This window comes from Hippopotamus amphibius, chromosome 17 (assembly GCF_030028045.1).
Source record: "Hippopotamus amphibius kiboko isolate mHipAmp2 chromosome 17, mHipAmp2.hap2, whole genome shotgun sequence".
Taxonomy (NCBI): domain Eukaryota; kingdom Metazoa; phylum Chordata; class Mammalia; order Artiodactyla; family Hippopotamidae; genus Hippopotamus; species Hippopotamus amphibius.
In genome coordinates, this window is record NC_080202.1 from 40,110,555 (window position 1) to 40,137,103 (window position 26,549).

Here is a 26,549-nt window from a genome sequence, read left to right on the forward strand (position 1 = left end):
CAACTTAGGGAAGGAGCAGAATAAAAGATATTCTATCTAGCTGTGGGAACCTGATGTAGTAGCAAGAAACTAAGTACCTTAAGGGACTGGGGAGTTCTTTTTTTTTTTTTTTTAACAGACAATAAACTGTATATATTTAGGGTGTACAATTTGGTATTTTTTTTTCTTATTAGTAATGTATATATGGCGATCTCAATCTCCTAATTCATCCCCCCCCCAACCCTCCCCGCTTTCCCCACTTGGTGTCCATATGTTTGTTCTCTACATCTGTGTCTCCATTTCTGCCTTGCAAACCAGTTGATTTGTACCATTTTTCTATATTCCACATATATGTGTTAACACATGATATTTGTTTTTCTCTTTCTGACTCACTTCACTCTGTATGACAGTCTCTAGGTCCATCCATGTCTCTACAAATGTCCCAGTTTCATTCACTGGGGAGTTCTTAAACCTCTCTGGCAGGAGCAAGTATTGCCCACTCATGAATGAGAGTCATTTTTATTACCTTGGGATGTCAGACTTTGGCAGTTTTGGTGATGAAGCAAGGCTGCACGTGCTTGTGAGAAGAAATGACTTTCCCATCCTTAATCTCCTCGGTGATGGTGCAGATTTTAACCAGAATTCGCGGCAGGGTTCTGCGGGCACTGTGGGACTTAAGTATCCCATGAGTGGATGAGGATGCTGTGTGAACTGGGGCTGTGCATTCCATGGCTTCAGCCTTACTGGATGTGCAAGTGGAAGGCTCACATTTGGTGGCACATGGGTGACAGGGAAGCCTAGGAAAAAACAGAATTTACCTGTGATTGAGGAAAGGCAATGGTGGCTATGGAGAAACGGCAGTGGTTAATTTTTCAACACATGTCGCTCAAAAAAATTCCTCCTAATGCTTGATTATTCATTTTGTACTGTCATTAGTGGGAGAAGAAGGATCTGACCAGATCCATGGGAAAGCGGCATCTCAGGTTTAAAAGTGCTAGATTATGTAAGCCGCCATTACAGCCAATGCCATAGTGCGGGGCGAACATACCAGGAGTCCAAGACTGGGGTGGAGCCCAGCTCTGTCATTTGAGAGCTGGTGACCTCAGATAAGTCAGTTAACCCTCTCGAGCTTTAGTTTTTCATCCACGGAATGAATATAGTTGGAACTCACTGTGATAAGGGACAAGTCAAAGAGCTTACTATTTGAGGAAAGGAATTTAATCTGGTATTTTTCTTAATCAGAGTGTTGGTCAGAATACTTTTGGTGGCCTGGTCTCTATCTATGGAAGAGTCCTCAACACTTCATCTGGAAGCTCTAAGGTGCCTTCTGGGTGTGAATAATTCTTTAGAGAATTGGAGTTAGGAGGAGTTAAAAGTAAGAACTCTTTTTAGAAAGCATCATGTTTCTTTGATGATTCCAGGCACTTTGGTATATTGTAGCTCCTCAGGGTGATTGCGTAGGTTAACATTGTGCTAGTAGAATGTGGGCATGCCAGTGAAAAGATTGCTGTGAACAGCGTTCCCGTTGTTTTGGGGAGGGATGTCCCCTTAGCAATTGTAACTTAGGTCCGCATTTGGGGTGTTAGTTTGGACTGAGTTGATTCAAAGATCTCATGCTCCATGGAAGTTCCTTATGAGTTGGTTAGCTTCCCATCATTAAAAAAATTACAACTTCTGTAAAAAATGCTGATGCACGCATATGTACATGCTGCTGTTGGCCATCAAGGACAAGTGGCTGGACAGGGCTGGGGGTTTCAGCCTCAGTGGAACGTTCCTCCATAGCAAGCAGGGTTGTCCTATTTGATCTCGTGAAAGTCAGACGTTCATCTCAGTAGGGGAAAAAATCTGTAAATCGCCAGGAATGTTCATCTTTGAGGAAACCATTTCTTCCCCCTAGTAATTTTTAAAACTCTAAGAAGCTAGCCAATCTGTAAGGAGTCAATCTGGAATGCTGGCTCTTCAAAACGACTCAGTTCACCTAATCCCTCAAATATGGACTAGGTTACAGTTATAGGTCTCCAAATGGCACAGCTTGAGAGAGTAGATGGTCTCTCCCAGCCAAAGCTCCCCATCACTGGCAAGAAGACCAAGGCACTTGTCCCCATTGCCTCTTTCTTGCAGAAACTGGTTTTATTTTACGTACTTGCTGTCTGAGCTCTCCAGAAGGCTGCGGTATGTGGTAATCTCACACTCCAACTGGGACTTGACATCCAGGAGAACCTCGTATTCTTGGTTTTGTCTTTCCAGGGCCCCTCGGATCTCTGCCAACTGAGCCTCTAGGTTATCCATCAGGCACTGGATCTGGGCCAGCAAGGCTGTGTAGCGGGCCTCTGTCTCTGCCAGGACACATTCCTGGGAATCTCTCTACCATGGAGGAGGAAAAGAGGACTTATAATGACGACTCCTTTAAACCCAAGTCATTTGTGATCAGTATCATTTTAAACAATGGTTTCTTCATGACAGGGACTAATGAATCTCTAAGCCTTCTTATTACTTCCTAACCAAATAAATCCAAAAATAAAATTATCAGCTATGCTAAAGCTTGCTTTCCTTTATCTTCTTTTTCTTGGCATCTCTTTAAACATTTGCTTACCTCCCTCCTCCTTAACCACCTGACAACCTCCTACCACACTCTCCTACCTAGGACAGAAAAAAAATTCCAACTTATTTCACACCCAGGCATTAAACACGCATTACCATGGCACCTCCTTCTATGAGGGTTCATACCTAAAAAGAAAGTGAGCAGCATTTAGCCATAAACAAATCCTTCACTGGATCAATTCCTTTATATGTAAAATATGAGAGTTGAAACTTTGATAATTAAAGTTCTTTCCTGATCTATCATTCTGTAAGCCTATGGATGCTGTAATTTTAGTTTTCAATAACCTATTACTTGCATGATTATTCCAATTTTTATAGATGAGAAAACCGAGGTTCAAGAGGTCAAATGAGTTGATTAGCTGGTGACAAAACCAGCTTTGGGGCAAGGTGTTTCTAATACCCTTCATAGCAGAGCATTTAAGTAATTTCACACTTCAGAGAGGCTGTATGTAGAATGAGGAAGATGTGGTCCCAGCTTTGGAACCGGCATTCTGGCTCAGACTCTTATTTCTTTTGTGACTTTTGACAAGTTGCTTAATGCCTCAGGAGCTTGTGTCTCCATCCACAAAATAAGTGAGATGAAACTTACCTTGGATTTGATTGGTAAAATCACCTTAGCTCTCTGAGCCTCATCTGTAAAATTGGTATAGTAATTATGCCACCTCCTTTATAAGACTATATTATAAGTTTGATAGTTTGTAAAAATGTTTTGCCTATAATAAAATGCTCTCTTAGTGTTTCCCAAAGTGTACTGCATGGATCTTCATTGCCATGAGATGATCTTTAAAAAAAGGAGTCCGCAGTCAAATAAGTTCTAAAATGCTGAATACCATGTATCCCCTTCTTGGAGATTCCAGCGAACATCAGCTTATTAAAGGCCTGCAGGAAGGTACCTTGTTTAACCTTTGTTTAATCCAGCATTTCCCAGGCTTATTTGACCACAAAATCCTTTTTTGACCACAGACCCTTTAACAAACAAAGGAGCTATTATTCTGAGGGACACACTTTGGGAAACACTGCACCACACAGGTGTCAGGGACTATTGCCATCACTGCTGTGCTAGGTTGGTCAGTGTTTCAGGTACCATTCGGTGCTGGGCCTGCAGTTCAATCTCTAGAGTGTTCATGGTATGTCTCAGTTCAATGATCTCCTTCTGGAAGCACTGCTGCTGTTGAGTGCTGGTCTCCCCCTGCTGGTTCAGTTCCTCCATCTAAAACACAGTCAAAGACCATGAAAGTCATGAAGGAAAACTTGATTGTGATTCAAGGGCTCCTGGAAATGCAATGCCAATTTGTTGTTTTTGACTTGTCTACTCTCCCCACCTGTGCGTTGAACCACTGTTCCACATCTCTGCGGTTTGTCTCTATGATGGACTCATATTGACATCTCATTTCTTGTAGAAGCTGGTTTAGGTCAACAGTTGGGGAAGTGGTCACTTCAGTGTTGAGTCTGTCCCCAAGCTGGCTCTGTAAAGGATTGATTTCCTATGGAAAGAAAAAGAATGTGAAGTCACTTGGTGAACAGATGACCCCCTTAAATTCTTTCAGCCTAACAGTGATAATTTAGCTTCATTGCATCTGAAATTGAGCCCTCAATAAAGGAATACATGATTTATAGACATTATTAAGATGCTACAAAATGACTTAAGGCTATTTCAGATATGACTGTGTGTTCAAATATGTGCAACATTAAAAAGAATTGGGTAGCAAGAGCAGGATTTTAAAGAATTTAGATCATTTCCGGGGGTAATGGGTGAAGTGGCATAGAGGTAGAATTTATAATGAGAGACCATAGTCTCTATGATGCTAATATGTGCTTATGCCAATATTGACTTACACCAATAGTGGCAGAAGTCTGTGCAGAGATGCCTACAAAAAGGGAAACCTGTGAAAACAGGAAAATTGGGAGGCTTCAGATATTGTGTTGTAGGCAATGGATCTGAAACACATTGAACCAATGGTAGTAGCAGAAGGTATAACTGGGGCTGAAAAACAGTAGTGTCTAGTTGAATTTGACAGAAGGTGTAAAATTGATGCTATTTTTAGAGGCTTAACTTGTAAGGGCTCTCTTGGTCTTTCTCTAACCTCCTCATGGTTGTTTATGAAGCAAAGACGCTCCTCCTTCAGAGACTGGGCTTGTGCCTCCAGGTCAGCCTTGCCCAGGGTCAGTGCATTCAGGATCTGCTGTAGGCCATTGACATCTGCCTCAACTAGCTGGCGTAGGGACACCTCAGCTTCGTACCTTTAAAAATAGCACATGAAAAGAAAAACATTAAAAAGTAGATGGTATAAATCAAGCCAAGCAGAATTTTCCTCTGGGCTTTTCATTTCCTATATTTTTATTGTAGGTTTTATTCTATTTTGAGGAAAAGCCATTTGAAAAACATCACAACTTAATTATGATTTCTAAATTAGTTTGAGTGATGCTACCTTGTTATTTGAGATGAAGGAGCTTATCCTCCTTCCCCTGCCTCTAGAGGCAGTGCAGCATAAGTGGAAAGAGCAAGAAATGAAGGCTTAGCAAACTTGGGTCCAAGTTTTGGCTCTGTCTTGTACCAGCTGCATGCCTTTGGATAAGTAGCTGGACCCTGTTAAACCTCAGTTTTCTCACCTTAAATGGGGTATATTAATATATTAGCTCTACCTATTTTATTGACTATTATGCAGGTAATTGGATGGGTTCATGTGAAACTACAGATACTGTATACATGTGAGTGGTTATGAATCTTAATCATTTATATTGAACTTGAAGGTCTTCTTTGGTCTGGTGCTGACATGGTATGGGCAGGAGGGTTAGCAGACTTGGAGATGATCTTATTGGGTGTGTGTAGCGTCAGACACAGGGTGAATTCTGTCATGAACCACAGAGTTGAGTGGGCTTACTTGGCTCTCAAGTCATCAGCAGTCAGTTTGGTGTTGTCAATTTGTGAGACCAGTCTGGAATTTTCAGCCTTGGTACACAAGATCTAGAATTAAGAAGTTGTACACACAAATGAGACAAACACCAAGATCTCATTCTTTAAAAGCCTCCAAGGGGCTTGTGTGTGTTTCAATTAACAGGGGGAGGCTAGTTAGGCTTTTCATAGCTATGCTTAGGATGCTTGGGAAAATGTACAAAGTCAGAGTTTTTGTTATTTCCTAAAAGATCAGCAAAAATTACTTCAATGAAACTTCTATAGATGTTTTACTCTTAAAATATAAAACTCATCGTGAATCTGCATAGCATCACACAGTCCACTAGAATGTAAACTTTATGAGGCAAGACTTTTTGTTCACCAATATGTTCCCAAAGCCTCGAATAATGCCTGGTGCATTGTTGTTGATGCTAAGTAAATATTTTTTGAAAAAATATAACAGGATAAATCCAGCGTGTGTAGCAGCAGCATATCACTCTGATTAGGGAACCTAGGTTTGGTGTGAAAAGAAACTAGGTAAACAATTTGGAGATAATGAAATGAGCATAAAAAGGGAAAAGAGTGGTGATGGTTGAAAAAAATGGATAAAAGTTAAACTGTTTAGGAACTTATTAAAACAAAATTCATTTTCTCAGATCCATGTTTTCTTATTTTTGTTAAAGAAATGGCAGCAGTTGTTAATACATTTTGGTCCTGCATTATCTGGTTTTAATGGCAGAGTGGAAAATGCAAAACTATAAAACTCTAACTATTGCCTCAAGGTGACAATTTCATTCAAGAGATTTTCTTATTCTACAAAATATTTTCCAACATAAAAGGAACTAAAATATTAAAGTTTCACAGATGACTATTGCTTGGAGAATGGCAATTCATAACGTGATTATACACATTCCTGAGAATCTTACCTTCTGCTGGAGCTCCTCAATGGTAGCATAGTAGGATGGGTAGCCAGGACATATGACTGGGAGCTCTTTGTTACACTCTTCCTGGATTTTACACTCCAGTGCGGCATTCTCTCTTTCCATCATTCGTACCTTTTCCAGGTAGTTAGCAAGGCGGTTGTTCAAGATTTGCATGGTCTCTTTCTCATTACTGTTGGTGCCATCACCACACCAGACACAGTCATCCAGAGAGGAACAGGCGTTGAAGTTGCTTATTAAGCAGAGGGGTGTGAGACAAAAGCAAGGAGTAGATTGGAAGCCCTGGGACTGGGGAATTCTCAGAACATGGCCAGTTGGTTGACAGCTGTTGGCTTCAAGACCACCACTCTGGCAGCTGGTGTTAGAAAAGATGGTTCTTGAATTTGTAATTCTAGAACAGCTTTGACATGGCATTGAAGAAGACATAGTTGTTATACAGCCCTTGGTATCCAAAGTGTGTACCCAGCTTTGGTTTATTTCAAAGTCTGTCGTCTCTGGGATCCAAAGCTCAGGCAACCGTGACTGAGTCTAAATTCTAAGCCTCTTAGCTTTTTCCTCTTTGAAGTGCTTATATAGCCTTTGGTCTAGGTGGTGTCACAGCAGGCAGGAAGTTTTCCTCTCTAATGTTTATATAAAATCCCATAGGAACATCTCATTAGTCTGCTTTTTACTTGCCTGAGAAGAGTTACTTGTCTCATAAAAATGTGCACTTAGGCTGTTACTAAATTATGACCCACCACAACTACTACTTGACATTGGTTTCAGAGCTTCACCTTATGTCTTCAAAAGGACCTGTTGTCATGGTTCTAACAGCATCCATTATTAAGCAAGTGTGAGTATATTAATTCATTAAGTCCTTGTTGATCTCTTTGCCTGGCATTGAGCTTGACCAAGAATGGGTCTATCCTTCTTTTCCTTTCTTCTCTAAAAAAGGGAAACTATTGCTATCTAATAATTATTGGTGAACTTATAAATTAGTATTTTATTTTGGTCTGGCCAACTGATTTTCCCATTTTCATTGTTTGGACATTGTGAATATGGATTAAAATGGTCTTAAATAAGACTCTTTTTAAAGGTAATGCTGGATTTCTGTTTTAGCTTTCCAGGTAAGGTTTGATTGCTAACAAGAAATTCCTTGGGAAAGAGGCTGATTTTCTGAAATTCACATTCTATGATATTTTTAGTACTCAGTGTTTGCTTGTCATATTACATTAGCTAAAAATTTGTCATGGTGTTTGTTTACATTTGCTGTTTAAACACGATTTGCTGAAAGGTAAGTGTGTTCTTTCTCAGGAATACTTAGCATTTTTCTTAAGAAAGCTATTTGTTCCTGATCCTTTCTCAAGGCCCTAGGAGAGAATCATTTCCTTGCCTTTTCCAGCTTCTAGAGGCTATCTATATTCCTTGGCCTTCCACCCTCAAAGCCAGCAATGGCCAGTGAAGTCTTTCTCATATCACATCACTCTGACACTGACTCTTCTGCTTCCCTCTTCCACATTTAAGAAAGAACTCTTCTGATTACATTGGGCCCACTCATATCATCTAGAATAATCTTCCTATTTTAAGGTCAGCTGATTAGTAACCTTACTCTTCCTTTGTCATATAGCCTAACATATTCAACGTTTCTGGGATTAGGATGTGAACATCTTTGGGGGCCCATTATTCTGCCTAATACACAATGGAAGGGAAAAAACACAATTTACAATAGCACCAACAAATATAAAGTATGTAGGAATAAATTTATTTAGAAAGGTACAGATCTACAAGAATAAAATGTTAAAATATACTGAAGAACAGAAAACTAGAATAAATGGAAAGATACATTATGTTCTTGGACTGAAATATTGTATTCATCATTAAAAAATAATCAGTTATATACATTAGTTTCACTTGGGTCTCAATAAATTTGATATTGTTCCATTGTGACTTTTTTCAACTAGACAAGATAATTCTAAAGTTTTATGAGAAAAATGAAACCAATTAGAATGGCCAGGAAAATTCTAAAAGAGAAAAGTTACAGAGAGACCAGTACTTCCAGGTATTATCAATAAAATAAAGCCTCAATAATTAAAATAGTGTAGTATTGACGCACGAATAGTCAGATTGACCAATAAAATAGACTGAGAAGACTAGAAATAGATTCCCAAAGAGATTGGGATTTAGTATATGATAAATGTGACATTTAAATCAGTGGGGAAAAGACGGACTATCATATACAGTTTGGGGACAGTTCTGTATCACTCAGGATGGGGGAAGGGCAAGGAATGTTGAATTCTGTATCACTCAGTGTTAGGGTAAGGGCAAGGGATGTTGGAATCATACTAATGCCTTATAGTAGGACAAATTAAAAACTGATCAAAGATTCAAATATGAAAAAATATCATAAATGTACTAAAAGAAAACATAGGAAAATTCTTTTATAAACTTGCAGTCAGAAGGCCTAATAGTGACTCAAAATTAAGAAACCATATAAAGGAACTTCCCTGGTGGTCCAGTTGTTGAGAATCTGCCTTCCAATGCAGGGGATGCAGGTTCAATCCCTTGTTGGGTTTAAAGATCCCACATGACACAGGGCAAGCTCTGTGTACCACAATTACAGAGCCCACGTGCTCTGGAGCCCATGTGCCACAATTAGGCCTGTGTTCCATAACTAGCCTGTGTTCCATAACTAGAGAGAAGCCCTTGTGCCACAATGAAGAGCCTGCCTGTCACAACTAAGACCCTAAGCAGCCAAAAATAAATAAATATTGAAAAAAGAAACCATATAAAACTTATAAATTGGACATCAAATAACTTGTGCATGGGTGAAAAAAGACAACCTATAAAATCAGAAGACAGATGACAAATTGGGAAAGAATATCCGCAATTATACCACAGAGAGTGATCAGAAGGAAAATAGGAAAGGAACATTTTAGTAGTGCCTTAGAGAAAGTGTTTAATGTCACTAATAAAAAAGGGAATGTAAATTTGAACTACACTGAGATATCATTTTACTTTTCCACCTAACAGATTGAAAAAAAAAGTCAAAATTTGATAACAGATGCATTGTATTATATACGACCTCTAATTTATTTCTGGTGGGAGTGTAAATTTGTACAAGTTACTGTAATGCTACTATAATCAAGGCAGTGTGATATCAGCATAAGGCTTGGCAAATAGATGAATGAAAAAGAATACAGAGTCTAGGAATAGACTCAAATACGTGGTCAACTGATTTTTGACAAAGGTTCCAAAGTAAGTCAATGAGAAAAGGATTTTGATAAAAGTTGCTCTATCAATTAGATAATTATATAACAAAAACTAATACATCTTTGGCTCTACCTCACACTATATACAAAAATTAATGCATCATAGGGACTTCCCTGGTGGTGCAGTGGTTAAGACTCCACCTGCCAATGCAAGGGACACTGGTTCAATCCCTCATCCCAGAAGATCCCACATGCCGAGAAGCAACTATGCCTATGTGCCACAACTACTGAGCCTGTGCTCTAGAGCTCCTGAGCCACAATAATTGAGCCCACATGCCACAACTACTGAAGCCCATACACCTAAAGCCTGTGCTCTGCAACAAGAGAAGTCATCACAATGAGAAGCCCCCACACTGCAATAAAGAGTAGCCCTGGCTTGCTGCAACTAGAGAAAGCCCACATACTGCAACAAAGACTCAATGCAGCCAATAAATAAATAAATAAACAAACAAATAAATAAGTTTATAAAAAAATTAATGCATGATGGATTAAACACAAATGCAAAGATTACATGTACAGGCATATCTTGTTTTATTGAACTTCACAGATTGTGCATCTTTTACAAATTGAAGGTTTGTGATAACCCTGCATTAAGCAAGTCTATCAGCATCTTTTTCCCATCAGCATTTGCTCACTTCGTGTCTCTGTCACATTTTGATAATTCCCAAAATATTTCAAACTTTTTCATTTTTATTATATTTGTTATGGTGATCTGTGATCAGTGATCTTTGATGTTACCATTATGAAAAGATCAATCACAACTCAGTGAAGGTTCAGATGTAGGAAGGTTAAAAGATAAAACTGGTAAAATCAACTATAAGCACAATAAGTAATTAAGGGATACACAAAACAAAAAAGATGTAAACTATGACAACGAAAACATTGTCAGGGAAGGGAGAGTAAAAATGCAGGGTTGTTAGCATGCATTCAAATTTAAGAGATTATCAACTTAAAATAATGATCAAATATATGGTCAAATATATATATTATATATGTTTTAATATATACACATACACATATGTATATTTGAATGTGTAGGGGTGTGTGTGTGTGTGTGTGTGTATCATGGTAACCACAAACCAAAACCTATGTTAGATACACACAACAAAGAGAAAGGAGTACAAACATAACATTAAAAATAGTCTTCACAGGGCAAGAATAAGGATGCAGATGCAGAGAATGGACTGGAGGACATGGGGTTGGGGGGATGGGGGGTGAAAGAGAAGCTGGGATGAAGTGAGAGAGTAGCATAGACATATATACACTACCAACTGTAAAATAGATAGCTAGTGGAAAGTTGCTGTATAACAAAGGGAGATCAACTTGATGATGGCTGATGCCTTAGAAGGCCAGGACAGAGAGTGTGGGAGGGAGTCACAGGAGGGATGGGATATGGGGATATATGTATAAATACAGCTGATTCACTTTGATGTACCTCAAAAGCTGGTACAAGAATGTAAAGCAATTATATTCCAATAAAGAGCTTAAAAAAGAAACACAATAATGAATTAAAAAAATGAAACAACAACAACAAAAAATGGCCTTCAAATCCACAAGAGAATAGCAAAAGAAGAAGAAATAAATAAAAAAGAACTACAAAGCAACCAGAAAACAATGAACAAAATGACAGTGAGGACATACCTATCAATAATTACATTAAATATAAATGGACTAAATGCTGCAATCAAAAGACTCAGAGTGCCTGAATTAGTAAAAAAACAAAAACTCCAAAATGCTGCCTATAAGAGCTTCACTTCAGATCTAAAGACACACACAGATTGAAAGGGAGGGGATGGAAAAAGGTATTCCATGAAAATGGAAATGAAAAGAAAGCTAGGGTAGCAATACTTATATCAGACAGAATAGACTTTAAAACAAAGACTATATAGCAAGAGACAAAAAGGACATTACATAATGATAAAGGGATCAATCCAACAAGAAGAGAAAACGATTGTAAATATATATGCACCCAACATATGGGCACCTAAATACACAAAGTAAATATTAACAAACATGAAGGGAGAAATTGACTGTAACACAATAATAAAAGGGAACTTTAACACCCCACTTACATCAGTGGACAGATCATCCAGATGGAAAATCAATAAGGAAATACTGGCCTTCAACAACATGTTAGATCACATAGCATTAATTGATGTATACAGAACACTTTACTACCAAACAGCAGAATACACTTTTTTTTTTAATATGCATGCTTTTCAAGTGTACATGGAACATTCTCCAGGATAGATCATATGCTAAGCCACAAAACAAGTCTCAATAAATTTAAGCAGATTGAAATCATATCAGGCACCTTTTCTAACCCAACTGTATGAGACTAAATGCCAACTACAAGAAAAAAACCTGCAAAAACTACAAACACGTAGAATCTAAACAACATGCTGTTAAACAACTAAAGGTTCATTGAAGAAATCAAAGAGGAAATCAAAAAATACCTGAGACAAATGAAAATGGAAACACAGTGATCCAAAATCTATGTGAAACAGCAAAAGCAGTTCTAAGAGGGAAGTTTATAGAGATACAAGCCTACATTTGGAAACAAGCAGAGTCTCAATTAAACAACCTAACCTTACACCTAAAGGAACTAAGAAAAAAGAACAAACAAAGCAGAAAGTTTATAGAAGGAAAGAAATAATAAAGATCAGTGTGGAAGTAAATGAAATAGATGCTAAAAAAAAATAGAGAAGGTCAATGAAATTAAGAGCTAGTTCTTTGAAAACTTTTATTCAGATTCATCAAGGAAAAAAAAAAGAGAGAGGGCCCAAATAAATGAAATCAGAAATGAAAGAAGAGTGGTTACAACTGATATCACAGAAATACAAACAATCATATGAGATTACTATGAACACTTATACATCAATAAAATGGACAACTTAGAAGAAATGGATATACTCTTAGAAAGGTACAATCTGCCAAGATTGAATCAAGAAGAAATAGAAAATATAAACATGATTACCAATAATGAAGTTGAATCAATAATGCAAAAATTACATTTGTTGTAGTTATTGATATGACAGGGCTTAAGTCTACATTTTATTTTTTGTTTTTTGTTTATTCCTTCTGTTTTTTTCATTTCCTGCTTTTTCCTGCCTTCTTGTAAGTTACTTGAATACATTTTAGAATTCTATTTTGATTTATCTATAATGTTTTTAAGTATATTTCTTCACGTAGCTTTTTAAGTAGTTGCTCTAGGTGTTACATTATACATACACAACTTACCATGGTCTACTGGGCTTGACATTTTATCAGTTCAAGTGAACTATAGAAATCTTACCTCCCTTTACCTCCCTTTAATCTCTTCTTCTTAGAGCATTTTCTTCTGTCTGCACCAGCTGATGTCTCTGTGTTGTTGGTTTCTCTAGCTCCCAACTCCAGGATATTTGAGGCAAAAAGGAACCCAGGGAACTCACCACTCTGTTGTTCCTCAGATATCAAGGACTCTAGTCAGATTGTCTTCTTCCACTTTCCAGAGTCTGCTTTTATTTGTTTTATATGTGATTTCCAGGATTTTTAGCCATACTTAGGAAGAGGAATGGGGAAATGTACATCTACTTCATCTTTCTGGAAGTTCTCTACTTTGCTGTTTAAATGTGTGAGAATATTTATTCTCATACCCTAAGTGTTCAATAACAGACAATTGTACCTTATGGTATTTTACACAACCACTAAAATAATGATCATGAGACCATCTTATATTTTTATTAAGAATGAAAATGCTTAGATCACATAGTGAAAAAAATAGGGCAAAACTATATGCATATACAACTATGATTACTACTAAATGGAAAAATTCATTGTAAGAAAGAAAACTAGAAGTTCCCAAAATACTGACAATGGATGTTTGGGATATGGAATTATGAGTGATTTTTTTCCTTTCATGTGCCAAATTGAAAGAAAAAAGGAATCTGGTACTTTTATAATTAAAAGTAAAATAAAATACAATGTATTTTATTCCTAAGTTTTTTCTCAGAATGATATATACAACTATCTTCCATGATGTATGACATTTTACATGAATTAGCTAATCTATTTGTATTTGAGGAGTTAAAAAGTATTTTCCCCCTTGGTTTAGGCAAAGTCAAACTACTGGTATGGGTTTAGACAATTAGCTTGGCATCTAATGGTTATTAATAGTAATAAGCTTCAAGGCTGTATTTACCATACTAAAGGAATGAAAACATTTTATTTGGAGATCAGCAAGAAAGACTCCTAGAATATCACAAATAAGCAAGCAGGAGAGGAAATCATAAAACACAAATACACCATGCATGCTTAGAGGATAATTTTAGAATATGAAAGGCTTCTTGACTTGTGTTTCAAGTATGGATGTCCCTGATTGAGGCACCATCTCCTTTCCAGGGTGCTGTTGGCTTCCATTCCTCCATCTGTTACTTTCACGTACAGTAGTTTTCCATTGTGCAAATCATGTATGCTGAGCATGGTTCACAAGTGTTGCTTGATGTGCTTGTTGCAGAACATGGGGTACAGGGAAGCCTGTGGAAAATCCATTTTTAACTTATCTTAATAGTTAAAGCTGGATAAAATGTCAACTCAGAAAAAAATCCACTAAAATTTGCCCTGCAAATTGTGTTCTGACGAACACTCTTTGCAGAATAACATTGGACTGAAGCCTATTTTATCCCTAGACCTGGAATTGTCACTTCTTGTTCACTGAAGCAGTAACAGTTGAATGTTTTATGTATTTTCTTCACTTAGCAAATGCCATCTTATGTGTGTTCCTAATTTCCTATAATGGAAGACAGGAGCAAAGGGAGATTTCCAGTTTGAAATGTCATATGTGATATTTTTTTCTGCTTTAGAACTTTAGAATATTTTGAACATTTCTACCGTCATGTGATTCACCTTGCTGCTTTTAGTCACTCTATAAGAAGATCCTTTAACACATCAGGGAGGTTTGACCCTGGCCAGATCTTGGGGGAAGTAGGATTGTCCTACATGAGCCTCTTTGTGACTCTGGGGATTTTGAGAGTGATTGTGTGGAACTTGCCTGCAGTCCTCGCTCTCCAGCAGCCCTTGGTACGTGTTGATGTCACACTCCAGCCGGGCCTTGGTGTCCAGCAGCACCTCATACTCCTGGTTCTGCCGCTCCAGGTCGCAGCGGATCTTGGCCAGCTGGTTCTCCACATTACCAATCAGGCACTGCATCTGGGCCAGCTGGGAGCTGTACTGGGCCTCGGTTTCTGCCACAGTGCATTCCAGAGATTCTGTCTTGCAGAAGGAAAAGAGTGTAAAAAAGGTTGTTGTAGCACAGTCTCTGGTGCTAGATCACCTGTTTTTCAACCTTGCTCTACCCTTTTTTTTTCCAGTGTGACTTTGGGAAAATTACTTAGCTTCTCTGGGCCTCAGTTTTACTCTATAAACAATGAGGAATGCAAAGTACCTATCTCATAGGATGGTTGGGAGGGTTAAGTGAGTAAATATATATAAAGTGTCTAAAACAGTGCCTGGAAAAAATTTAAGGGTAGTTAAGTGTTATCATTACCACTATGACCACTACAACCTGCAAAATACTTATGTGGCCTAAGAAGGATCAGAAGTATTTGAGAAGAAATGTTGTGTGTGGGCTCCAGGCTCCTAGTGTGGTTAAGAGAAGAAGACCTGTGATTGGACCACTTGGATTCAACTTCCACTTTTGTCTCTTAAAAATTGCATGACCCCCTATTACTTAATCTCTCAGTTTTCCTCACCTGTATAATGGGATTAGTAAAGGGATTTATCCCATAAGGTTATTGTGAGCCTTAAATTAACATTGTGCCTCTCACAAAATGAACGCTCAGCTATTATTCATCTAGATATTCTTGACAGGACCTAATGTGGCACACACAGTGGTGTTTGACTGTAACTGTGTAGTGTAATCGTGAATACATGTTATTCTTGCTGCTTGGGTGGAGCGTGGTGCAGTTAAGGGTCCAGCTGAGGTGTGGATCCTGGGAAAGTTTAGGATATTTGTAACAGAATGCAGAGTCTGAATATTTCTGTTTTAGATATGATGGTAAGCTTGGAAAATTGGCCCAAATCAAAAGAGAGTTAGAAGGAGGAAATATTTGCAAACAAACAATGTGACCGACAAAGGATTAATCTCCTAAATTTATATGCAGCTCATGAGGCTCAATATCATAAAAATAAACAGCCCAGTCAAGAAATGAGCAGAAGAGCTAAATACACATTTCTCTAAAAAAGACATACAGATGGCCAAGAGGCACATGAAAAGATGTTCAGCATCTTTAATTATTAGAGAAATGCAAAGCAAAACTACAATGAGATATCACCTCACACCAGTCAGAATGGCCATCATCAAAAATCTATAGACAATAAATGCTGGAGAGGGTGTGCAGAAAAGGGAACCCTCCTACACTGTTGGTGGGAATGTAAATTGATACAGCCACTGTGGAGAACAGTATGGAGGTTACTTAAGAAACTAAAAACAGAGCTACCATATGATCCAGCAATCCCATGCATGGACATGTATCTGGAGAAAAACATGGTTCAAAAGGATACATGCACCCAATGTTCATTGCAACACTATTTACAATAGCCAGGATATGGAAGCAACCTAAATATCATTGACAGAAGAATGGATAAAGAAGATGTGGTAAATATACACAATGGAATATTACTCAGCCATTAAAAAGAATGAAATAATGCCATTTGTAGTGACATAGGTGGACTTGGAGATTATCATACTAAGTGAAGTAAGTCAGACAGAGAAAGACAAATATCATATGATATAGCTTATATGTGGAATCTAAAAATAACAATGGGGATATATGTATAAATACAGCTGATTCACTTTGGCGTACCTCAAAAATTGGCACAGCAGTGTAAAGCCATTATATTCCAATAAAGAGCTTTAAAAAATGATACAAATGAACTCATTTACAAAACAGAAACAGACTCACAGATTTAGAGAAGGAACTTATGGTTACAGGGGCATAAGGGTGGGGAGGAGGGATAGGTTGGGAGTTTAGGATTGGCATGTACACAATAGATAGTCAACAAGGACCTACTGTATAGCGCAGGTAACTCTGCTCAATACTCTGTAATAACCTAAATGGGAAAAGAATTAGAAAAGGAATAGATATAGGTATATGTATAACTGAATCACTTTGCTGTATATTTGAAACTAACACAACATTCTTAATCAACTATAATCTATAAACTATAAAATAAATATTAAAAAAGTAAAGAAGCCAAGGAGCACAGATGTACATGAAGTAAAATAAATGATGAAATGAAAAAAAAGAAAAGAGTTAGAACCCATTGGAATTATTGAGTGCCTTTGGCTCTCGAATACCTCTCTCGTTCTGTTCCTGTCCTTTCTCTCTCTCTCTCTCTGTCTCTGGAGGGTGCTGCAGGATCACTCCCAAGTCCAGAAAGGAAAGTCAGGGCGTCCTAGTGGGACTGTGCAAACTGTTGACCTATCACTTCTGCTTCTAGCTGGATAAACAGCATACTTGAAAAAGGCAAGGAAATTCAGACTTTCTGCTACATGAACTGTGGGTCTCTCCTTTGGGTTATAGAATAGGGGATGGTATCTCAAGGCCTGATTCTTCAGTGACAAAACAGTTGTTTTTCCCTTACACACCAGGCTTAGCTGTGCTTGGAGCTCTATTTCCAGAGCATTGGCTGTATGTTTCAGTTCCAAGATCTCTGTCTGGCAGCCCTGCAGCTGCTCTGCTCTGGACAGCTGCTGCTGATTCAGTTCCTCCGTCTGAAATACAGGCATGATTAGAGAATGCAAATAAAGCAGAAATCTGGATGTCTGTCATTTTATCGCTCCAGGTGCCAACCTGAACAGTGAACCATTCTTCCACATCTCTGGTTATTGGCGAGCAAACTTTCATACTGACAACACATCTCATCCAGGACCCTGTTGAGGTCCATGGTGGGGGCAGTGTCTAGCTCCACACTGAGTCGGTCACCCAGCTGTCAATGAAGCATGGTGACCTCCTGAGGTGGAAATGGAGTAAAGAATGTCACACTTGTGGGAAAAAATTCAACTTGACACCCCGATAGGCATTCCATTTCTGTATTTTGGATTAGTGGGTAAACGTGTGGGATTTAGATTCAGATTGCCTAGTTTGAGTCTCCTTTCATTACTCAGTTTCTTTATCTATGAAATGGGTATGATTTTTCCTTTACCAGAGAGTTATTGCGAGATATATGAGTTAATATACGTAGAAAGTGCTTATAAGTCCTTAGTGCATAGCAGGGTCACAAATGTTCAAAGGGAAGATATACTCTGTAACATCATTCAGCTTTTCATTTTTGAGCTTCATAAATGTAGGATAATTGTATACTTCACATTTTATGATTTTAAGAAGTACATAAATGCAGAATATTAAAAATATTGGTTCAAATATTTCATGAGTCTTTATCCCCTTTTTGAAATGGCCTTCATACTCTGTGATTAATCAGCCTGATTTTCACACCTTATGAATTGGACTAGAGCTGGAGTAGCATAAAGCATCCATTTGTGAAGTTGTCTCCTCCCCCAAAACAATGACAGGTGAAGGATTTGGTTCCTCCACCTGGCATTTCCCAGTGGTCATTTCATATTTACATTCAGAGACACACCAGCATGATCAGGCTGAATAGTAATAGTGCCTAGAGTAATTTTATTCCACATTAAGCAGCATCTACCCAAGTTGCATTTATATACACAACATGAGCTCTACCAGCTTAACTGTGCCACCCTGAGAGCCCATTAGTCATTTTGCCATTTTCCTCACCTCTTCATGGTTTTTCTTAAGGCAAAGGAGATCGTCCTTCAGAGACTCTACATGGGCCTCCAGATCAGATTTGCGCAGGGTCAGCTCGCCCAGGATCCCACGCAGGCCACGATTGTCATTCTCTGCCAGCTGGCGAAGAGACAATTCAGACTCGTACCTTTCACAGCAAAAGAGATATAGCCAATGCTTACTTTGCTAGACACTACGCAAAGTGCTGGGGCATATGGATGAGTGACACATGAACTCAAGGAACCCACAAGCCGTAATTTCTTCTACACCCCAAATCATGAAACATTCAAGCTTTGTGAGCATTCTTAGCTTAATAAAACATAATATAGAGAATATCTGTGATGTGCATGTGTAGGTATGTGAGAGGAGAGAAAGAGGCAACTATAGACTATTTTTGAATTCAAATCAAACTTACTTTGACCTAGAGTCATCAGCAGCCAGTTTGCAGTTGTCAAGCTGTACAGCAAGTCTGGAATTCTCTGCCTTCGTACACAAGATCTGGGTAGAAAGTTATTATGTCATAAATGGTTCTTTGAAAGAAACCCACATATGTACTCGGTTAACAACTATGCCATTATTTATCTTTTAAAAGTCTTTATAAGAAAATATAAAATATCTTTCAACCTGCTTTTATTAACTGTGTCACTTCATGAAGAAAAAAGGAGTGCCAATTTATAAGCGAAATAGAGAAATAAAAAGGTTTAGTTTTGTAATGACCTAAGACATTTTGGAATATTCCTTGGCCACTGAACTCAGGTTTTTCTCCAAAAATAGTTTGTATTATGGCTATATTCCTATCCATGATAAAAATTCATCAGTAGGAAAAGGACATGATTACTAGGTAAAATTATATGATTAAAAAGATGGCATTTCAAAAGCTTCAATTGACACATATACACTACTTATACCATGTATAAAGTAGATAACTAATGAGAACATATAGTATAGTACAGGGAACTCTACTTAATGCACTGTGGTGACCTGAATGGGAAGGAAATCCAAAAAAGAGGATATATGTATATGTAAAGCTGATTCATTTTGCTGTACAGTAGAAACTAACATAACATGGTAAAGCAATTATACCCTCAATAAAAATTAATCAAAAAAATATATAGTGACTTGTGGGGAAAAAGATGATGTTTCAATATCTATGTTAAAAATAACATACAGTATTACATATAGAAGTAACTTTAGATATAACACTGTTTTTCCTCATTCTCTAGCTGATAAAGGTAAATTTAGAGGTAAATGAGTTTATTATGGTCACTCAGTAATTAGTGGCAGCATAGGGGCTAGTGCTGATGTTTGCTGATGTTTTGTCCAGTGCCCTTTCCTCTACAGCACATTACCTCTGGGAACTCCCTCCCCTTTCCCTGGTTCTCTTCCACAGAATGGCCTCTTGTAGTATAGGTAAAGCACATCACAGGCTGGGAAGGTGGACCATTCGGGCAATGAGATACTAGACCTTTTGTTGGAGATCTTCAATGGTGTCGAAATAACACTGATAGTCAGGGCACACCAATGGGACATCCTCTTCACACTGTTCTTGGATCCTGCCTTGCAACTCTGCATTCATCTCCTCCAGCCCGTGCACCTTCTCCAGATAGTTGGCAAGTCTGTCATTCAGGAACTGCATCATCTCCTTCTCGTTGCTGTTGAACACGCCATCCTCACACCAGGCACATTTCCCCACAAAGCAGGGAACATTACAACTCCCAGGTAAGCAGTATGGCACAAGGCACCCCATTGGCACGCAAGTCCTGGATAGGAAGCTGGGGGTCTGGCATCTGGATGTAGAACAGCTGTTGGGGAGACAAGTGTTTTCCACAGAACAGGTTGAAGCAAGTGTACAATCAGAAGTCCTGGTACCCGACTCAGAAGAGCAGCACATGGGAGAACAGTTAGAAGCCATCCTATCAGAAGTGAAGGACAAAGACTAGTTGCAAAACTCTGGTTGCCTGCTTTCAAAAGTCTCAGTCCCTCCTGAGACTTTTATATAGCCCCCCAAATGGGTATTTACAGAATGCACCGGATGTTTTCTGGCACCCGCTTTCATATGAACATTCATTAGTGTTGTTTATTTGCTGGAGAAGAGTTTTACGTCTCATAAAAGAGCCATAACTTCAGGTTACTAAATAAGGACACTAATTCCAAATGCCAATAGTATAAAATGCTTGTTTCAGAAAATCTTTATGGGAAGCACTGTCCCTTTGACAGAATAAGGAAAGAAAGAAAATTTGGCCAATCAGTAATTATAGATACAACTGATTACACATAAGGAAAATAATATTCCCACAGATTTTGATCCTGTGCACTGAAAACTGTTTTCGTCTTCTTTTAAAATTAGGATTACAACTCATTTAAATGTCGTTTATGTGTTTGTGCCACCACCATAAACGTGTTCTGTATGATTAGCAGTCTTTGCAATGCTTTTTGTGGTCTTGCTGTGCTCACACGGTGGAGGAGTGAGGTGTGTACTGGGTTTAAACTGTGTGTGTATGAACCATACATGCCTATGTGCAAATTGAAAAGTCACTTTACATAACCGATGGGCATCATTTTTGCCCTCGAGGCCAAAATAAAAATTGGTTCTCAAGACATGGACTTGTCATCTTTGATTTCCTGAAACTTACTTTCTCCACATTTTCTATGCCTCATTTTTATATCAGGGATATTATTTTTTCCTTGTGTCACTAATAAGAATGGAATACCAATTGTATTATAATCTTTCAGTCTCTTGGGAAATTAAACCCTCATTAATGATACTTCAGAGTAGGGGCAAAGAAACTTTTCTTCTGGGACGTGGAAACTGTCTTATCTTTTTATTTTTTTATTTATTTAATTTTGAAGGCCCTAATTTCATGAAAATTAAAAATACTGGAACTTGGGAATAAAATTCTATAGTATAGCTTCCAGCAATTCCGCTACATGAACTCCCCGGTGCAGTGCTGAATGGATAGGGATTTGAGATGTAAATTTTTTGGATTCTCTCTTAAATTTTATCTCCAATTTTCACTTTTTTTGGCTTTAATTGTGGTATTTATTTCATTAAAAAATGTACAGAACAAACTGTCTGCAGAATCTTTAAGATATCTATGGGGAAAACCCCCCATTATTCTGATGAAGTTAAAATTTTTTATGACTCTGAGCACTACTGCCTTAGATAGCTGATAATGGAGAAACAAATAACTGAAACCAAACCTGGGGACTTCTCTGGTGGCACAGTAGTTAAGAATCTACCTGCTAATGCAGGTGACATGGGTTCGATCCCTGGTCTGGGAAGATCCCACATGCTGTGGAGCAACTAAGCCTGTGCACCACGACTACTGAGCCTGTGCTCTAGAGCCTGTGAGCCACAACTACTGAGACCACGTGCTGCAACCACTGCAGCCTGCACATCTAGAGCCCATGCTCCGCAACAAGAAGCCACTGCACTGAGAAGCCTTTGCACCACAATAAAGAGTAGCCCCCACTCACCACAACTAGAGAAAAGCCCATGTGCAGCAATGAAGACCCAATGCAGCCAAAAAACAAAAACAAAACAAAACAAAAACAAAACAAAACAAAACAAAACAGAGGGACTCTTTGCAGGAGAGGAATCAGGAGAAATGGAAATATTAAACCAAACCAAACCAAAACCAAACCTGGATACTTTACATAGATCGATTAAAATGGTCTCTTAGGGTTTATTATTCATTGAGCAGAGTTGGTTTTGATTTTAGTAATTCTCTTTATACTTTAACACTTTGGCTAAATGTTCTTAACTGAATAGAAGTTAAACATTCTTTATCTCTCAGCTACCCTCCTTTTAATGTGTATTTCCCCCTCATCTTTTAAAAGATGTTCTATTAATCTTTGCTAATTCAGCAATTTGACTATGATATATCTAGATGGTGTGTGTGTGTGTGTGTGTGTGTGTGTGTGTGTGTGTGTGTGTGTGTGTGTATTTAGATTGTATTTATCCTGCTTGGGATTTGTTGAGGTTCTTGAATTTGTGGGTTAATAAACTATATCACTAAATTTGGAAAATTTTCAGCTTCTCCTCCCCCCAATTTTTCTGCCTCAGTTTCTTTCTACTATGATTCTGGAACTCCAATTTCATGTACATTGGACCACTTGATACTGACCTAGAAGCTCAGGTTCTGTTCATTTTTCTTCTTTTTGGTGTTTTCAGTGTTTTAGTTTTGATAATTTTGTTCTATCTTAAGATTATTTTGAGTTATCTTGGTTTATTGACCTCACCTTAAATTGGCAGTTTCTATTCTATAAAGGCCATCTATTGAATTTTTGGTTATACTCTTTAGTTCTAGAATTTTCATTTGCTTATCTCTTACTTAATTTAAATTTAATTTGTTATTTATTAAGCAGAATTTTTTTTTACTGTTTTACTTATTTATTTTTTATTATTTTTTGGCTGCATTCAGTCTTCATTGCTGTGCGTGGGCTTTTCTCTAGTTGTGGCGAGAGGGGGCTGCTCTTCACTGTGGCTTGGGCTTAGTGCAGTAGATTCTCTTGTTGCAGAGCATGGGCTCTAGGTGTGTGGGTAGTTGTAGCTCACAGGCTCTAGAGCACAGGCTCAGTAGCTGTGGCACACGGCCTTAGTTGCTCTGTGGAATGTGGGATCTTCCTAGACCAGAGATCAAACCCATGTCCCCTGCATTGGCAGGCAGATTCTTAACCACTGCGCCACCAGGGAAGTCCACAGAATTTTAAAATTTCACTTTTTCGGGCGAGATTCCTCAACTCGTCCACTCTTTTCCTTTCACATATTGTTCATCTTTCCCTGCAAATCCATGAAAATATTTATAATATCTGTTTTAAGATCTTCATCAGCTAATTCTAACCTCTGTGTATCTACGGACTTATTTTTATTGGCTGCTTTTTCTCTTCATTATAGATGAAATTTTCCTGCTTCTTCACATATATGGAAATTTTTAATTATATGCTGTCCATTTTAGATGATATATTTTAGGAAATATCAATTATGTTGCAGAGTTTTGAGTGTTGAGTTTTGTTCTGACAGGAAGTTAAGTTACTGGAAGATCCTCTTGATCCTCTCAGGTTTGGTGTTAGATTTTTCCAGGGCAGGTGTAATTTGGTGTGTTCTTTACTCAAGGTTGTGATCTTTGCTCCTTTGGTGTGTCCTTCTGGAATATCAATTGAATGCCTAAGGTACTCAAAGAGTTTTGTCCACTCTGGATAGGCTGGAAATTGAAAGTCTGTTAGCATCAAATGACTTCTGGTATTTCCATTCAGCTCTTTATCCCCCAGCAGCCACACTATGCTAACCTCATGGAATTTCATCCTGTGTGCATGCAATCCAGCCTTCTGCAAGTACTTGACAAGTTCCATTACACAGACGTCTGCACCTCCTCCCATACATCTTCTTCCTCCTAGAACATTATTGTTCAAATTCCAGCTGCCTAAACTTCATTAGATATGCCACTTGTGTCTTGACCTTTCTAGAGCAGAACTCAGTATTTCTTTTCTCAATTCTCTCCTTCTCTGCTCCCATGATCAGTTGGTGACGTAACACTACTGCCTAGTCTGTCTTTGACAACATCTTCTTTTCCATATTCTTTTGATCTCCAGCTTCAGTCAATTTGTCTTTGACTATGTCTTTCTCCTCTTTGTCCCTGGTGCATCAATCTTAATTTCTTCATTGTTCTCAATTTTGTGGTACAACAGCACTTCACTAATGCTACTGGTAGAGCTCTTGTATTTTTATTATAATATGATGCCTGGCAGTCAATAAATAGTTATAATTGTATAAGAGAGTGAGTGGGTATTGTGTATGTATCTGCCTCACCTTCCAGAGAGTCAGCTCATTTTTAGCAAGGTTAGTACAATACAGGGTACATAATAGGTATTTAATATGTTTATTGAATGAGTGACATTATTATTTTTTTGCGCAAATAGATCACGCATCTGGATTTGTTGACCTATGAGGTCATATTTGGTCTTTGGATCATATTCAGTATTTCCCAACCTACCTTAAACCGTTTTGGGGAGAGACAAGTCAGGGATATTATGCTGATATACTGGATCATTTTATATGCAAAGCCATTTAGTTTTCTTAAAACAACAAGAACAACAAGGGTAAGAAATATTTGTCTGTACTGCCACCCTTTTCGGTTTTACAGATGTTCTCAGTTTTTTAAAATTCTGACCTTTGGAGTTAAGAAATACATTTAACGGATTAACAAAAATAAACAGAAGAAATTGTACACACTTGTGCTATGCCAGAGGTGTAAAATTTATTAGGATAATCAAGAAGAAAGCTCCCCAATTTCTAGAGATATACCATTCAAGACTGGAAGCAGAATTCCCAAAGCACCCAAGGGAAGATGCACCTTAATATGAAGAAATTGAACAACTTTGGGAAACATATAGGCATCCACCTATTCCAATTGTCCTCGTTTACTGATGTCCGCTACGTGGCCATTGAAAGTCTCTCGGTTTCTTCTTTTTTTTTTTTAAGCTCTTTATTGGAATATCATTGCTTTACATTCTGATTCTCGGTTTCTTTTTTGTGGGCGTTCAGTGATAGCACCATCCTTGTTCCAACTTTGAAAGCAGAGCCAGTTAATTGCAGGTACTGAGACAGGTGAACACTTCTGGGTTGACTCTTTCCATGTCAGGCACTGAGTGAGGCAGCCGTAGGTCAGCAGCACTTTGGGATGCAGGGCTCACAGCTGGGCTGAGTGTAGGTTGTGAGGTTGATGGTTTCCAGGCCTGGGTTGGGATAGGCAGAGTTGAGCAGGAAGCAGGTGGGCACACAGGGCTGAGGAATGTGGCAGGGTGGGGGACAGTTGTCACAGCAGGTTGGCTCCAGTAACCAAACCGTGTGTGGGCAGGTGCTGGGCAGGCAGACTCCACATTGACAGAATTTGTCAGCAGAGCAGATGGTGGTGGCGGGGGCGCTGGTGGTGCTGCAGCGGTAGGGAGCACAGCAAGCCATGGCGTTGGGAATCTGGTTTCTTTTGGTTTGGTTTAAGGAAAGATGAGGCTCCTGAGGTGTGAATGTCTCCTCTTGCTCTGGGGCTCTTATATACCCTCTTCAATGGGTGTTGGTCCAACCAGAAGGCTTCTTTCCTGGTTCTTGTTTATGTTAGTGTACCCATTATCCTTTAATTGGTTTGACATTTAGATGCTTGTAAAGAGTCTTCATTTTCCTAGTTAACCTTTATTTGAGTTTGTTGCTAAATGTGAACTTATTACTCTTGGTGTTTGTCACTAGAACACAAGCTTTATGAGGTATCACCAAAGGCTTCTGCTATTATAATTCCAACACCAGCCCCAGTGGGGAATGTGAGTGACAGTACACCCGTGGTACATAGGTCTTTTCTCTAGCACTGGTCAGTTTTTTCTCTCTTTACTTTTATATGTTACAGATTGGTTACTCTTTTTTTAGAGAACTCAATTTTAATAACTTTCTATTAGCTTTGGAAACTTTAAAAAAATTAACTAATTTTTAATTGACATATAATTGACATGTAACATTGTATTACTTTAGTTTTGGGACTTTTGAAGATCAAATTTACACTAATATGGAGATTTATGCTATTATTCCATTTTTATCATAAAATGTTATAATATATATTCATTAAAAAATTCGGACTATATAGAAAAGTACAAAGAAAACAAATTATCCATAATCTTATCATGAGAAATTCTCTATTGATGTTTACATATGTCCCTCCAGTTATTTTTCATACATTTGTTTATCATTTTATTACGTCACTGGAATCACATTGCACCCACAGTTCTAAAACTTGCATTTTCACTTAAACGTATCCATTTTCATTATCTTGCATTCTTAAGTTTATTTGATAATGTTATTTTTAATATTTCCTAGTGTTCATCATATAACTGTACTTCTAAGTTGCTTAAAAATTTCATGTTATTAATCATTTAAGCTATTTGCAACTTTTCTCTATGATAATTGTGGCAATAGTAACAATTGTGTACAGAAATCTTTATGCATATTTCTGATCATTTCAGAAACAGGACTAATTATTGGGTAGAATTATTGGAATAAATGTTAATTAACAATATTTTAAGGCCTTTGATATTCATTGCCATTCTGCTTTCCAGAATGGTT

At 38.1% G+C, this 26,549-nt stretch overlaps 3 protein-coding genes across 3 annotated transcripts; all 3 read right to left on the reverse strand.

The window, feature by feature from the left end:
• Positions 1-514: 514 nt before the first annotated feature.
• On the reverse strand, positions 515-12,924 carry KRT39 (keratin 39). The gene is made up of 8 exons (XM_057713817.1): positions 12,903-12,924; positions 6,400-6,908; positions 5,463-5,545; positions 4,665-4,821; positions 3,903-4,064; positions 3,665-3,790; positions 2,123-2,343; positions 515-776 (listed from the first exon to the last, which is right to left on the reverse strand). The coding sequence occupies exons 1-8, from the start codon at positions 12,922-12,924 to the stop codon at positions 515-517; spliced, it is 1,542 nt and encodes a 513-aa protein (XP_057569800.1).
• Positions 12,925-14,077: 1,153 nt separating this feature from the next.
• On the reverse strand, positions 14,078-20,357 carry KRT40 (keratin 40). Its single transcript, XM_057713818.1, is given in 8 exon segments — positions 14,078-14,177; positions 14,692-14,912; positions 17,290-17,415; positions 17,495-17,525; positions 17,527-17,654; positions 18,437-18,593; positions 18,861-18,943; positions 19,911-20,357. Coding segments are annotated over 8 exon segments (1,293 nt in total).
• A 4,337-nt stretch (positions 20,358-24,694) lies between these two features.
• LOC130840809 (keratin-associated protein 3-3-like) lies at positions 24,695-25,443 on the reverse strand. Its single transcript, XM_057716733.1, has one exon. The coding sequence runs from the start codon at positions 25,404-25,406 to the stop codon at positions 25,110-25,112; it is 297 nt and encodes a 98-aa protein (XP_057572716.1). The 5' UTR covers positions 25,407-25,443; the 3' UTR covers positions 24,695-25,109.
• Positions 25,444-26,549: the final 1,106 nt, after the last annotated feature.

What these genes read in the sequence shown, in the direction of transcription:
- KRT39 (XM_057713817.1), bottom strand. Translation starts at nt 12,924, where the DNA reads ATGTCAAGCCCAGTAGACCATG. An exon ending in TGCAGGCCCAGCACCGAATG is followed by an intron (nt 2,344 to 3,664) that starts GTACCTGAAACA and finishes CCTCCATGGTAG; the next exon opens with AGAGATTCCCAGGAATGTGT. An exon ending in CTGGAGAGCTCAGACAGCAA is followed by an intron (nt 777 to 2,122) that starts GTACGTAAAATA and finishes GTTTTTTCCTAG; the next exon opens with GCTTCCCTGTCACCCATGTG.
- LOC130840809 (XM_057716733.1), bottom strand. Translation starts at nt 25,406, where the DNA reads ATGGCTTGCTGTGCTCCCTACCGCTGCAGCACCACCAGCGCCCCCGCC.